The 13,223-nt window shown below is 47.4% G+C and overlaps 1 protein-coding gene across 1 annotated transcript in view; it reads left to right on the top strand.

Moving 5' to 3' along the window:
• The window catches only part of LOC105482015 (epoxide hydrolase 2), a 57,429-nt gene that overhangs the window by 18,291 nt on the left and 25,915 nt on the right, over window positions 1–13,223 (top strand). Inside the window, exons 5-9 of the mRNA XM_011741858.2 lie at window positions 807–929; window positions 5,638–5,712; window positions 9,670–9,765; window positions 10,281–10,359; window positions 11,979–12,013. Coding sequence (XP_011740160.2) covers window positions 807–929; window positions 5,638–5,712; window positions 9,670–9,765; window positions 10,281–10,359; window positions 11,979–12,013 — 408 coding nt within the window. The remainder of the gene's footprint in view (window positions 1–806; window positions 930–5,637; window positions 5,713–9,669; window positions 9,766–10,280; window positions 10,360–11,978; window positions 12,014–13,223) is intronic.

Below are 13,223 nucleotides of genomic sequence, written 5' to 3'. Positions count from 1 at the left end.
AGCTCACTGCAGCCGCAAACTCCTGAGCTCAAGTGATCCTCCTGCCTCAGCCTCCCAAGTGGCTGTGACCACAGGTTCATGCCACCATGCATGGCTAATTTTTTACTTTTTGTTGTAGCGAGGGGTCTCACTATATTGTCTATGCTAGTCTTGAACTCCTGATTTCAACCAATCCTTCCAGTCTCCCAAAGTGCTGGGATTACAGGTGTGAGCCACCAAGCCTAGCACTTTCTTACTACATACAAATTTTTGATTCATTAAAAATCTATCTGGGGGTAAGATGTAAAGTAAGGATCCACTTTATTCCCCTGAACAGTTAACCAGTCATACCAAGGCCATTAAACAATCTTCCTTACCAACTGGACATGACACTTTTCTTAGAAACTAAATTCTTATGTGTATTTGAGTCTATTTCATAGATATGTCTGTTTCTTTTCTAGTGCCAAATTTCTACCTTTTGTAACTTCATCAATTGTTGACTCTAAGCCCTCACTACAGTTCTTTTCCAGACATGTTTTTTGGTCTACTGATGCCTGTTCATTTTCCCAGATGAATTTTAATGTCACCTTGATAAGTGTGTATCCTCTCCTAATCCTCTTGCAATTTCAGAAGTGGCTGAACCAGTAGGTCTGTGTGGGGTCGTATGTACCTGTGTTTTCATGTGTATGTGATGTCATTAAATGCTTTCCATTTTTGCAGTAGATGGTTACAAAAGAAAAAGAGTTTTTAATCTCATCATAAAATAGCCCCTGTTTGCATTCTGGTGAGTTTCTTTCTGGGATTCTTCCATGCTGTTTTGGGCTTAGGTTGTCTTCTTGGATGACGTGGGGTCTAATCTGAAGCCAGCCCGTGACTTGGGAATGGTCACCATCCTGGTCCAGGACACTGACACAGCCCTGAGGGAACTGGAAAAAGTGACTGGAATCCAGGTAATTTGACTTCCGAGCGAGCCAAGCTTCCTGCAATTGTCTGTGGTTTCTGGACTCAGGAGAAAACCACGAGCAGAGAAACTGCTGTCCATGGAGTCCATGTATGACTCTCGGGTGCTGCTAGTTGGAAGTCCGTCACTCGCCGTGCAGTCAGCATGATGTCCCTAAGGAGCATCTTGTCTCTTTCTCTGCAGTCAGTGAACAGGGAGACAAGAATTTATACTAGTGCTAGTGCCAGGGCCAGATAACTGGCAGCAAGAGTGGGATGTTCAAGGCCATCCTGACTTCACTTTTGAGAGTAAGTGTGGAGAACGTTTACCCTAAGCTTCAGGGCCCCTACCTGGCATGCCCGAGTGTGCTGCTGGCACTCAGGTGCAGCCCTTTAGTTCCACCCAGCTCAGAACGAAGCCTCTTAAGAAAAGCCTGTCCCTCCCTGAGGTGGATGGGACAGCCGTCATGATGTCCCTGGGGTTGCCTGGGTATTAGCCTCCTCCTCCAGGTCTGAGGCACCTTTCTTTGTTTGGGTTGACCTAAAATCGCTGATCTCACCTAGTCCACAGCCTCCTGCAGAAGTACAGCACTCTCGTCCTGTGAGCACAGGGAGGAAGAGGCAGGAGAGAGCTGGCACTCAGCTGAGCCTGCCACACGTCCAAGGATGCACAGCCATTGCCTCAAAGGAAACTGAGTTAGTTTGCTCAGGCTGCCATAACAAAGTACTACAGACTGTGTGGCTTCAACAATAGACACGTATTCGCTCACTGTTCTGGAGGCTGGAAGTCCAAGATCAAGGTGCCAGCAGGGTTGCTTTCTCCTGAGGCCTCTCTCCTTGGTTTGCAGATGACCGCCTTCTCCCTGTGTCCTCACTTTGTTTTTCCCTGTGTCTTTCTGCTTCCGAACTTCCTCTGTTTATGAGGATACCAGTCTGATTGCACTAGGGCCCACCCTAATGACCTCCTTTAACCTTAGTTACTTCTGTAAAGGCCTCATCTCCAAATACAGTCGCATTCTAAAGTATTGGGGGCTAAGGCTGGGTGCAGTGGCTCACTCCTGTAATCACAGCACTTTGGGAGGCCGAGGTGGGCAGATCAGTTGATGTCCGGAGTTCGAGACCAACCTGGCCAACATGGCTACACCCCGTCTCTACTAAAAATATAAAAATTTAGCCAAGCATAGTGGTGGGCACCTGTAATCCCAGCTACTCTGGAGTCTGAGGCACAAGAATAGCTTGAACCCAGGAGGTGGAGGTTGCAATGATTCAAGATTGTGCCACTGCACTCCGACCTGGATAACAAGAGCGAGACTCTGTCTCCAAAAACAAACAAACAAAAAAGTATTGGGCACTAAGACTTTAACATGTGAATTTTGAGAGTGATACAGTTCAGCCCATGATAAGATTGATTTTTTTGTCTTTAATGAATAAATTAAAATGTACACCCAATGACTCCATAACCTTAAAGTATCTTGCCCAAGCTTTGTTCATTTCTCCTTCTATAAACCTACAAGTCTCAGGCAACAGAGAAGAAAGCGCATCAGACTTGGGGTCAGGGAACCCATGTGCCTGTGTCACTTGCTAGGTCTGTCCCTTCAGCATACCTGAGCCACAGATACCTGTCTTGTGAAACTGGGAAAGTAAATCATATCTCACTTCTCTTTGTCTCAGGGTAGGAGGAAGAGGAAGATAGAAGGAAAAATGAACATCATCCCCCTTCTATTTTTTTCATTGTGGAAAAATACATATAATATAAAATTTACCACCTGTGTGTGTGTGTGTGTGTGTGTGTGTGTGTGTGTGCAGTTCAGTGATGTTAAGAATATGCACATTGTTGTGCAGTCATCACCACCATTCACCTCCAGAACTTTTTCATCTTCCCCACATGAAACTCTGCACCATCAAACACGAACTCTCCATTCCCCCTGCCCCGGCTCCTGGCACCTGCCATCCTGCTTTTTTCCTCTGTGAATTGGATTCCTGTAGGGACCTAATGTAAGTAGAATCACAATATTTGTCTTTTTGTAACCAGCTTACTTCATTTAGCATAATGTCTCCAAGGTTGACCCATGTCCTGGCATGGGTCTGAATTTCCTTTTTAGGATAGAATACTAACTACTCCACTGTATTGATAGACCACATTGGGTTTATCCCCTCAGCTATTCAAGGACGCCTGACTTGCTTTTGCCTCTTGGCTATTGAGAATAGCGCTGCTATGAACGTGGGTGTGCATGTCTCTCTTTGAGGCCCTGTTTTCAATGCTTCTGGGTGTATACCTAGGATTGGAATTGCTGGATCATATGGAAATTCTATTTTTCTTTTATTTATTATTATCATTTCTTTTTTCAGATGGAGTCTTGCTCTGTTGGCCAGGCTGGAGTGTAGTGGCACAATATTGGCTCACTGCAACCTCCGCCTCCCGGGATCAAGTGATTTCTGGCTAATTTTTGTATTTTTAATAGACACAGGGTTTCCCCATGTTGGTCAGGCTGGTCTTGAACTCCTGACCTCATGTGATCCACCTGCCTCAGCCTCCCAAAGCATGAAGATTACAGGCGTGAGCCACTGTGCCTGGCCAAAATTCTATTTTTGAATTTTTGAGGAAATGCTGTGCTGTTTTTCACAGCAGCTATACCCTTTTATATCCCCACAGAAAAATCACCCCTTTTTAAACAGGGGAGACTATGTCTCTCTCTCAGAGGAAGGCAGTGGGCATCAGTCATGAACAGGCTTTGTAAATTGCACAAACATACAAGAGGATCATTAAAGTAGGAATCCCCCACTTTTCCCACCCCCAAAAGCAGAGGCATCCCCTGGTGTGTGATCTAGCTAACTGAGGACACATGGCAGGAGGGGCCCTAAGGGGCACCAGCCCTGCTCACGGGCCTTGGCTCCCCCTGACTATGGACTCATGACCATCAGGGGACACCAGGATGCCCTCCCCCATCACGCTGAGTACCTCCCTGCCCCCAGGTCTTCTCCAGATGCCACAGAGGTGGGGAGACTCATCTCCTGTGTCCCCCTCTGCAGACACCCAGGCAGAGTCTCCTATGGTTATAGAGAAGGTAGGTTTCTTAGCTTATGTCCCCATTTTAGAGGTAACAAAACCGAGTCACTGAGGAGAATGAATTTTTTCTTGGGTTATACCTTTAGGACTAAAAGTGACCATTCCAGCAATAGGATTGACAGCGTGTCTGGCAGCAGAGTTCACATGTAAGGTGATATTCACACACGTGTGCTCAGTAGCAGGCTCCTTGTTATTTCTGCCTCAGGGAAACTGATTCCAGTAAGGTACAAAAGCTACCATAAGGACTGCTTGTTCAGGAATTTCCTATTTACTGAGACGGGTTAGTCTAAGCCCTCAAGGACTCCTGAGAACAGGCCTGGGACCTGCTGGTGGAAGGCTATTAGGGGCTAGACTGTGTCCCCCAAAATTAATACAGTGAAGTCCTAACCGCTAATACCTCAGGATGTGACTGGGTCTGAAAAAAGGGCATTCAAGGAGGTAATGAAGTTAAAATGAGGTCACAAGGCTGAGCCCTAATCTCATCTGACTGGTCTCTTTAGAAATAGCAGAGATTAAGGACAGGAGCTGTGGCTCACTCCTGCATTCCCAGCACTTGAGGCCAGGAGTTCAAGGCCAACCTGGGCGTCATAGTAAGATCCTGTCTTTAAAAAAAAAAAAAAATAACTGGCCATAGTGGTGCACACCTATAGTTCCAGATACTTAGGAGGCTGAGGTGGGAGGATCCCTTGAGCCAAGCAGGTCAAGGCTGCAGTGAGCTGTGATCACATCAGTGCATGCCAGCCTGGATGACAGAGCAGAGACTCCCAAAAAAGGGATAAGAGGCAGAGATTAGGACACACACAGAGAGGTGCCAGGAGCATGAGGACACAAGGGAAAGTCCATGTGAAGACACAAGGAGAAGACGGCTGTCTGCCAGCCAAGGAGAGAGGCCTCAGGAGAAACCAGCCCCGCCAGCACCTTGATCTTGGACTTCCAGCCTCCAGAACTGTGAGGAAATAAATATTTGTTCTTGAAACCGCATACACTGGTATTTAGTCATGGCAGCCGGAGCAAACTAATACAAAGGCCCAGAAAGTTTGATTTTGGCCAACTTGAAGGAGAGACCTTTTGACAGAGGGGAGCGGTCATGGAGTGACTGCTCTGTGAGCTTTGCATGGTGTCCCACATGAGCCTGGGCGACCATCTGAGGAGCTGCCACAGAAGCGAATAATATTAATTAAAGTCCAAACTCTCTGGCTTAGAGCAAGTGATTTTTGCTTCTTGCTTATATGAAGTTCAGTGGGCAGTGGCCAGGGGCTTTGCCTCACACAGTCATTTGGGGATCAGGGTGATGGAGGATGCACTGTCTTCTACATGTGGTTTTCGAGGTCACACTGGACACCTGGCCGGAAGATGGGGAGTTAGGAATGTAGAGAATTGTGTGGGGGTTTTAATGTGCCAGGCTGCACTCTTCCATCTGCGTCCATTGGCCAGAACTCAGTCCTGGGGCTCCACTTAACCCGAAGGCAGGAGGGATAATGGAGTCTGGCTGTGCTGGCAGGAGAGGGAGATGGGCTGGTCAGTCGCCAGCTGGGCTCAGGATGGAGCGGCAAAGGTGATCTCTGAGGCCTCCCCTGGCACCAGTACTCGGGAGAGCCTCTCATGGAAGGAGGCTGCGGCAGTCTCTCTCACTGTACCTTTCCTGCTTACAGCTTCTCAATACCCCGGCCCCTCTGCCGACCTGTTGCAATCCAAGTGACATGAGCCATGGGTACGTGACAATAAAGGTGAGTCAGTTTTGTCTTTCAGTCAGCTGAGTGCTGTCCCATCAGGTCACCTAAAGCAACCAGCAGAGACACCCAGGAGACTGAGCTGGGAAGATCACCGGAACCTAAGCCTGGGAGGTGGAGGTTGCAGTGAGCCATGATCACACCACTGTATTCCAGTCTGGGTGATGGAGTGAGACCCTGTCTCAAGAAAAAAAAAAAAGAAAAAGTGACCAGCAGTGACATTTGTTAAATATCGAGGGTGGTTGAACATCCGCTATTTATAAGGAGATGATATTTCCTGCAAATCTCATTCCTCAGATATCAACGAAAGACAGACCCTGCCTCAGATTCTGTAAAGCAGTGTGACTGATGTGGCCAAACCCCCGCAGAACAGCAGGCTAGGGGGCTTGGGCAGCCTGGGGGGCTAAAGCACACACACAGCTGGCCTGTGTTGGGGGAGAACATGTTTTCATTCAACAGGCATTTATCAAGCACTTCCTTTGTGTCAGGCACAGGCCGGATACAAGGGGTGCAGTGATGATCAAGACAGACCTGTCCTCAAGGAGCCCACATTGAGGGCAAAGAGAGGGAAAGGGTCATTAAAATGTTCTTTTTGTTTTAAAGGGTTATTGTAAGGCCAAGGCCACACACAGAGGGTCCTGGCTTATGACCTGGCTGGGAGATCTAACTTGGCTTTCTGACACAGAGCAGGGGTTTAGTATATCCTCATGGATTCACTTTGGGATTTTTCCTCATTTGTCATTGGCCTCATTTAAATGTGAAAGGACCTAAATCTGTGGGTCCAACTCATCAGCAAAAAAGGCCAGACAGCTACTGTGCAGCCAGGTAGACCCAGCTGGAATCTACGTTTTGCCATTTAACTGAGATTGCAGCCTTGGACAAACGTCTTATCCCTCTGAGCATCAGTATCCACACCTTTATAATGAAATGACAATATCTCTCCATGCTGTTTCTGTGAAAATTAAATGAAATGTTATATGCAGACCACAGGGCATAGTATCCAACAGCCATGTGCTCCATAAACTGCAGCTGACAAACAGGAGAGCTGGAGGCTATGGCTGTGCTGGCCTTGGAGACCTTGGGGACCTTTGCTGTCCTGGAGGAGAACCTCAGAGAGAAATTCTGAGATGAATGGAGGATCTTCCGTGGCCCCAGGGATTTTACATTCACAGCCTCGGTGGTTTGGTTACAGCAAGGATGAGGTGTCTGCTCAGCATGGGATCTGTGCTCAGAATGGGTTCTGCAAGGGTGGAGGCAGCCACCATAAACGTAAAGTGGGCATCCAAGCATGAGTGGGTTTGCATAGTAAGAAAAGGCTTTTCTGGGACTTAAAGCTACTGCTCAGCATCACTGACGTCCCTTCTATAATTCTGAGTTCTCCTGAAGGGGTGAATGTTTAATCAGGGCCTTCAGGTCTCATCTCTCTGGTGCTAAAAAGGAGTGAGGGGCTTTTCGCCCAGAGTTGGGGGCTGGGTTGTAACTGTGGACAGGGTTATTCTTGTAATTCCCTTAGGGTTTGCATATCCAGCCAGTTTCAAGAGATTATTTGACCTTGAAGGAGTGTGATCAGAATCGCTTTACCCCGCCTTGTCTTTCCCCCACCCCATATTTAAGAGCAGGCAGTGAATTTCTGGGGAGTCCCAGCTGCGCCAGGCTCTCAGGGGGCTGGTACATTGATAGCCACTGAATCCTAAACTGGGTTGATAATAGATGTTTTTGTGTTCTGGCTTTATGGACATTTTTCTTAACACAGAAAAAAAATGAGATGAGAAAGGACATGTGTTTGCTGGGCTCCTCGGCTGAGTCAGTATGAAGCTGTGAGCCTCAGTATCCACAGCTTCCTAATGAGATGATAAAGCTCAAGAGTGAGCTGTTTAGCTGGGATCTGTGCTAGAACACAGGCAAACTAGGATCGTTTGATCCTAGAACGTGAAACATTTCTCAGTGTAAGGTAGATCAAATTTAAAGTCAACTTTTGCCAAGTGCTGAAGGAAAGACTATGGAACCAACTCTGATAAACATTCTAGTTTGTGAGAGGGACTGCCAGATGCCCACCTAATGTTTTCTTGGGCAAAATAGCTTGTTGGGAATTATGAATGAAACGTCGTGTGGGGCCAGGTGTGATGGCTCATACCTGTAATCCCAGCACTTTGGAAGGCCAGGGCAGGAGGATCATTTAATGCCAGGAGTTTGAGACCAGCCTGGGCAACATAGTAAGACCCCCCCCATCTCTACAAAAAAATGTAAAAATTAGCTGGGGTGGTGGTGCGCATCTGTGGTCTCAGCTACTTGGGAGACTGAGGTGGGAGGATCGCTAGAGCCCAGGAGTTTGAGGCTGCAGTGAGCTATGATCATGCCCCTGCCCTCCAGCCTGGGCCACAAAGTGAGACCATGTCCCTGCACTGTCCAAAAAAGAAACTTCCAGTGTAGGGCACAGCTTGGAGTCATCTGAGATACAGCCAAGTGAAATTGTTCCCCGTGAATTTCTACAATGTGGCTCTGATTGTTCTCCTGCATTTCCTTTAGGATAGTGGAGATATGTAATTGGGGTAAGAACGGGGCACTTTGATTATTTGGTTCATTTGGCTGGCTCCCACCATACTAGTCAGGGCTGGTTAGTGGCTGTTACAAACACCCTGTCCCTTTCAGTGGCTTCACACCAAGTGTGTTTCTGGCCTACAGCACAGTGCAGTGCAGTGGGCTCTGTCCATGCAGCCATTCAAACCACCAGGCTCCTTCTCTCTGCTGCCTCCACCTTCCTCAAGGCCCATGTCATTCAGGCGAAGGGAGAGAGGCCACGCACAGGAGGTTCCTGTGAGCCCTGGATGCAGCACCTTCTGGATCAAACCTCCTGGATGCAGGGTGTTTGTTACAGCCACTAACCAGCCTTGACTATTATGGTGGGATCCAGCCAAATGAACCAAATAATCAAAGTGCCCTGTTCTTACCCCAATTACATATCTCCACTATCCTAAAGGAAATGCAGGAGAACAATCAGAGTCACATTTCCTCTGGGAGACACTGGCCGGAGCTCAGTTGTATGGCCACAGCGACTGTAGGAGGGGGAGGTGCTCTGCAAGATGCTACCATGTGCCTGAAAGAAGAGGGAACACAGACCTTTTCAAGCCCTCGCAGTCTCTGCCACACCCATAGCCCCCAAAAAGACTGTGGGTGTGGCAAAGCTTGAACAGATTTCATATTTAAGAAGTAAACAGCTCTTAATGAAACACTCATGGTATTGAGATAGCCAGGTGGGAGGGGGTCCCCAGAGAAACTCCAAACAGCCTGCGCACTGGGGTGGAGCCTCAGGAAGTTCTTGCCCTTTGCAGCAGGGAGGAGCCTGGCCCCTCCTCTTCCTGTGTGGAAACTGGGATTCCAACAGTGAGGCGGGAAGTGCTCTGGCAGGGAACTCTGGCTTTGCAGAGTCCCTGTTCCCCCTTTTTCACCTTTTCACCCAATAAAACCCTGCTGTTGACTCACGCTTCAAATTGTCTGCAAGCCTATATTTTCATGACCGTGGGACAAGGACCCCGTCTTTAGCTGAACTAAGGAAAAGTCTTGCAATGGTATTCTGCACATGACCATGAATATTATGCTCTGCACAATATCAGCCCCCTGTTTAATATACTGAAAACGCATCACAACAGCACCAGAAATTCTGAGAGTATGGGGGCTTGTAGAGAGGAAAGGGAAGTGTGTTGTTTTGTTTTCCAACATCATAATCTTTGCAGAGTTCTTAGGTTGTAGTGAGAGCCACCTGTTTTTATTGAGTAGGTTGACCAGGGCCTCTTCTCAGCCATTTTCATCTAACGCTGGGGTCCTTCACTGAGAAATCTGGGTCATACGCGATCCAGCAATGGACTGAAATGGCCCTGGCATTCTGTAGACGCTGTGGGGCCTGGGTCCACTGGGCCTGGTGCTTCGTCACTGCCCGCTCCTCTTTCCCTTCCACAGCCTGGGGTCCGTCTGCATTTTGTGGAGCTGGGCTCCGGCCCTGCTGTGTGCCTCTGCCATGGATTTCCCGAGAGCTGGTATTCTTGGAGGTACCAGGTGAGGAAAGCTGGGGGAAGGTGCAGCCGGTCAGGGTGAGGTGGAGGGGGTCTAGATGGTGTGGCCTGATGTGGACTGTCGTGAGGAAGCTGAAACCTTACAGTGGAGCATTGTCTCCAAAGTGTGACCAGGTCGGGGCAGGAGGGTGACTCCAGACCTCAGGGCTGTGCTAGGCCACGAGGCACCTTTGCAGATTAGAAAAGGGCAGACTTCTTTAAGACATTCCATGCCCCCTGCTGGCAACTCTCTGTAATGAGTATAGAAAGCTGCAAGAGCTTTGCCAGGAAAGATGCTCTCTTAGATGTGGCATTTCTCCGGTGCACAAGCCCCGCCACCACCCACAGTAGCCCTGTATAAATGGGCTCATTGCAGCCCCATGGCAAATATACTAGGTAGTGCCTTGTGGCTCTTTCGTTTGAGCCATTTACAGGAAGAAGGGGATGGAGGGAAGCAAAGAGGGAGTATCCGCCTAGAACTAATGGGACTGTGCTGGAGTGTGCCTGTTTGTTTTCTAGATCCCTGCTCTGGCCCAGGCAGGTTACCGGGTCATAGCTATGGACATGAAAGGCTATGGAGAGTCGTCTGCTCCTCCTGGTGGGTGCGCTGTCTTGCAGCTGTCTTGTGCTGGTCTTGCCTTCTACCTGCCTGAGCGCTCCACGCCTCAGTGCTTTCCCTGGTCCCAGATCAGAGTAGCCTTCCCCTTAAGGGAGTCTGACTTCACCTCTTTCCTCTCCTACAGTGCCCTGTGTCTCTGCACTTTGGGCCTCAGATGCCCCTGCCCCCACACTCTGAATGAATACAGCAGCCCCAAAGACCCACGCTCCAAGGGATCTCCCACTGATCATGGAGGATGGCGGACATAGAATGTACCATCCATCTCCAGAACATTCTTCATCTTGCAAAACTGAAAGGCTATATTCAGTCCTCAGTTCTTCCTCTTCCCAGCCCCTGGCAACCCCTTTCTACTTTTTGTCTCTATGAATCTAACTCCTCTAAAGACCTCATATAAGTGGAATCATACAGTATTTCTGCTCTTGTGCCTGGCTTCTTTCACTTAGCGTAATGTCCTGAAGTTTCCTCCATGTTACAGATGGCACCACAATTTCCTTTCTTTTTTTTTTTTTTTGAGACGGAGTCTCACTCTGTCACCCAGGCCGGAGTGCAATGGCGTGATCTTGGCTCACTGCAACCTCTGCCTCCCAGGTTCAAGTGATTCTCCTGCCTCAGCCTCCCAAGTAGCTGGGATAACACATGTGTGCCACCACACCCAGCTAATTTTTGGATTTTTAGTAAAGACCTACTTTGCTGGGTACATTTATCTTTCAGTTCTTGTAACTTTTCATGAATTAGTTCTTTGATATTTTTTTCTCTTGGATTTTCTCTATTTTTGTTCTTTTTCTTTTTGCTTTCTGGAATTGCTATTGTTAAAATACTGTTATTGTTAAAATTGCTATTATTTAAAAATCATACTACCCATTGATTTGGGTACTCATATGACCCAAAGCAATCTACAGATGCAATGCAATTCCTGTCAAAATCTCAATGGCATTTTTTACAAAGATAGAGACAGCAATTCTGCAGTTCTTATGGACCCACAAAAGACCGCAAATAGACAAAGCAACCTTTAGAAAGAATAAAAAAGCTGGAGGCATTTGAAGCACACTTTCTGATTTCAAACTATATTACAAGTCTATAGTATGATACAAACAGTGCGATACAAACATAAAGACAGACGTAGTTCAGTGGAACAGAATAGAAAGCCCCGCAGTCGATCCACATATATGTGGTCAACTGATCTTTGATAAGGGTACCAAGAATACACAGTGGAGAAAGGACACTCTCTTCAAACGAATGGTGGTGGGGAAACATGAAAAAGAATGAAATTGGACCTTTATCTTACACCACACACAAAAGTCAACTCAAAATGGATGAAAGGCTTAGATGTATGACCTGAAACTGTACGGCTTCTAGAAGAAAACACAGGGGGAAAGCTTGACATTGGTCTTGGCAGTGATTTCATGGAGGGATATGACATCAAAAGCACAGGCAACAAAAGCAAAAATAAACACTAAGGCTTTAGTAAGTTTTTGTGGGTTTTTTTTTGTTGTTGTTGTTGTTTGGTTTTTGGTTTTCTTTGCAAAACGGCCCTTTTGATGTGTTGATATATTTTAAGTAATGTGAATTAAATATGTTTCTTTTATTTTTAATTGCAGAAATAGAAGAATATTGCATGGAAGTGTTATGTAAGGTAAGAAGGATCTTGGGTAACATCTTCCCCATCCTGCTTTTTTTTGTTGCTATAAACCCAAAGCTGGGGTATCCATTCAAATTTTAGGGAAGCATCATTTCACAGCCTCTGGGTATAAATTCCTACTGAAAGTAGAACAGTATTTCCGATTGAGAGCCAATATGTATGCAGCATTGACTGTGTGCCAGGTCTTCCTTCAAGCAATTGACAGAAGAGAAAACTGAGTCAGGGGAAGTTAAAGGTAGTTGCCTGAGGTCAACAGCCAGTAGAGCCATTTTGGAAGCCTGCAGTACTGCATTCGATTGCCTCACCATCTAGAGCATTGAAAAAAGTCACTTTATTCTGGTAAACACGTTGTTGGCCAGACCTAGGCCAGACCTCTGCAGACTGGTGACCAGCATGGAGTTCCTGCTCTAAGACGGGTGTAAGCACCATCCTGTAGAGGGGCCCCTCACTTCAGTACTGGCAGGGAGGCCAAGGCCAAGGCCAAGGCCAAGGTGAGGAAAGACTGGGTCCCAAACCTCCATGCAGCTCAGGAGCAAAAGCAAAGGCTGGGGGAGCCCAGGGGAGGAAACAGTCCCCAGGTTGGCTGGGGAACTAGTAATGCTTCTGGTGACACGGGGATTACAAAAGCCTCCATCTCTGAGTCACAGCCCTGGGGGGGGGCTCCTCCCCCTCATGTGTGTCCCCCAGCTTCATGTGCTGGCTTTGGCATCTCAGAAGCAATCATGAGTAAAAGTTCCGTTTCCAGGCAGGGCTGCTCCTCCTTCCTCAGTTTCCCAGTCTTTGCCTCTTGCACTCTGCTGCTCCTGATCCCAAGTGTCTCCCCCAAAGTCCTACCAAGGTCTCACCAGTGACCCCAGGAGCTCCTATCCTGCTGTTGTCCTCTAACCTGGACCTTGCTTATTTCCATCAAAATCCATTCTTGAGACAGGCACATTGGGTCACTTAGGAGAACTAGTCTCTTGAAAAAAGTCCTTTTACCAAAAACAAACAAAATGGTGCTCCCATCCTCCTGTTCCAACTTTGAAAAATCATGAGTACATCCACAGCTAGGTATTTACCCAAGAAAATCGATGATATATGTCCACAAAAAAAACCCCAGATACAAATGTTCACAGCAGCATTATTCCCAACAGCCAGAAATGGAGACAACTCACATGTCCATCAGCTGATGAATGGATAAATATTAAAATGTGGCCTATCCCTA

Source organism: Macaca nemestrina, chromosome 8 (genome assembly GCF_043159975.1).
Source record: "Macaca nemestrina isolate mMacNem1 chromosome 8, mMacNem.hap1, whole genome shotgun sequence".
NCBI lineage: Eukaryota > Metazoa > Chordata > Mammalia > Primates > Cercopithecidae > Macaca > Macaca nemestrina.
This window is presented reverse-complemented; position numbering and strand designations above follow the sequence as displayed.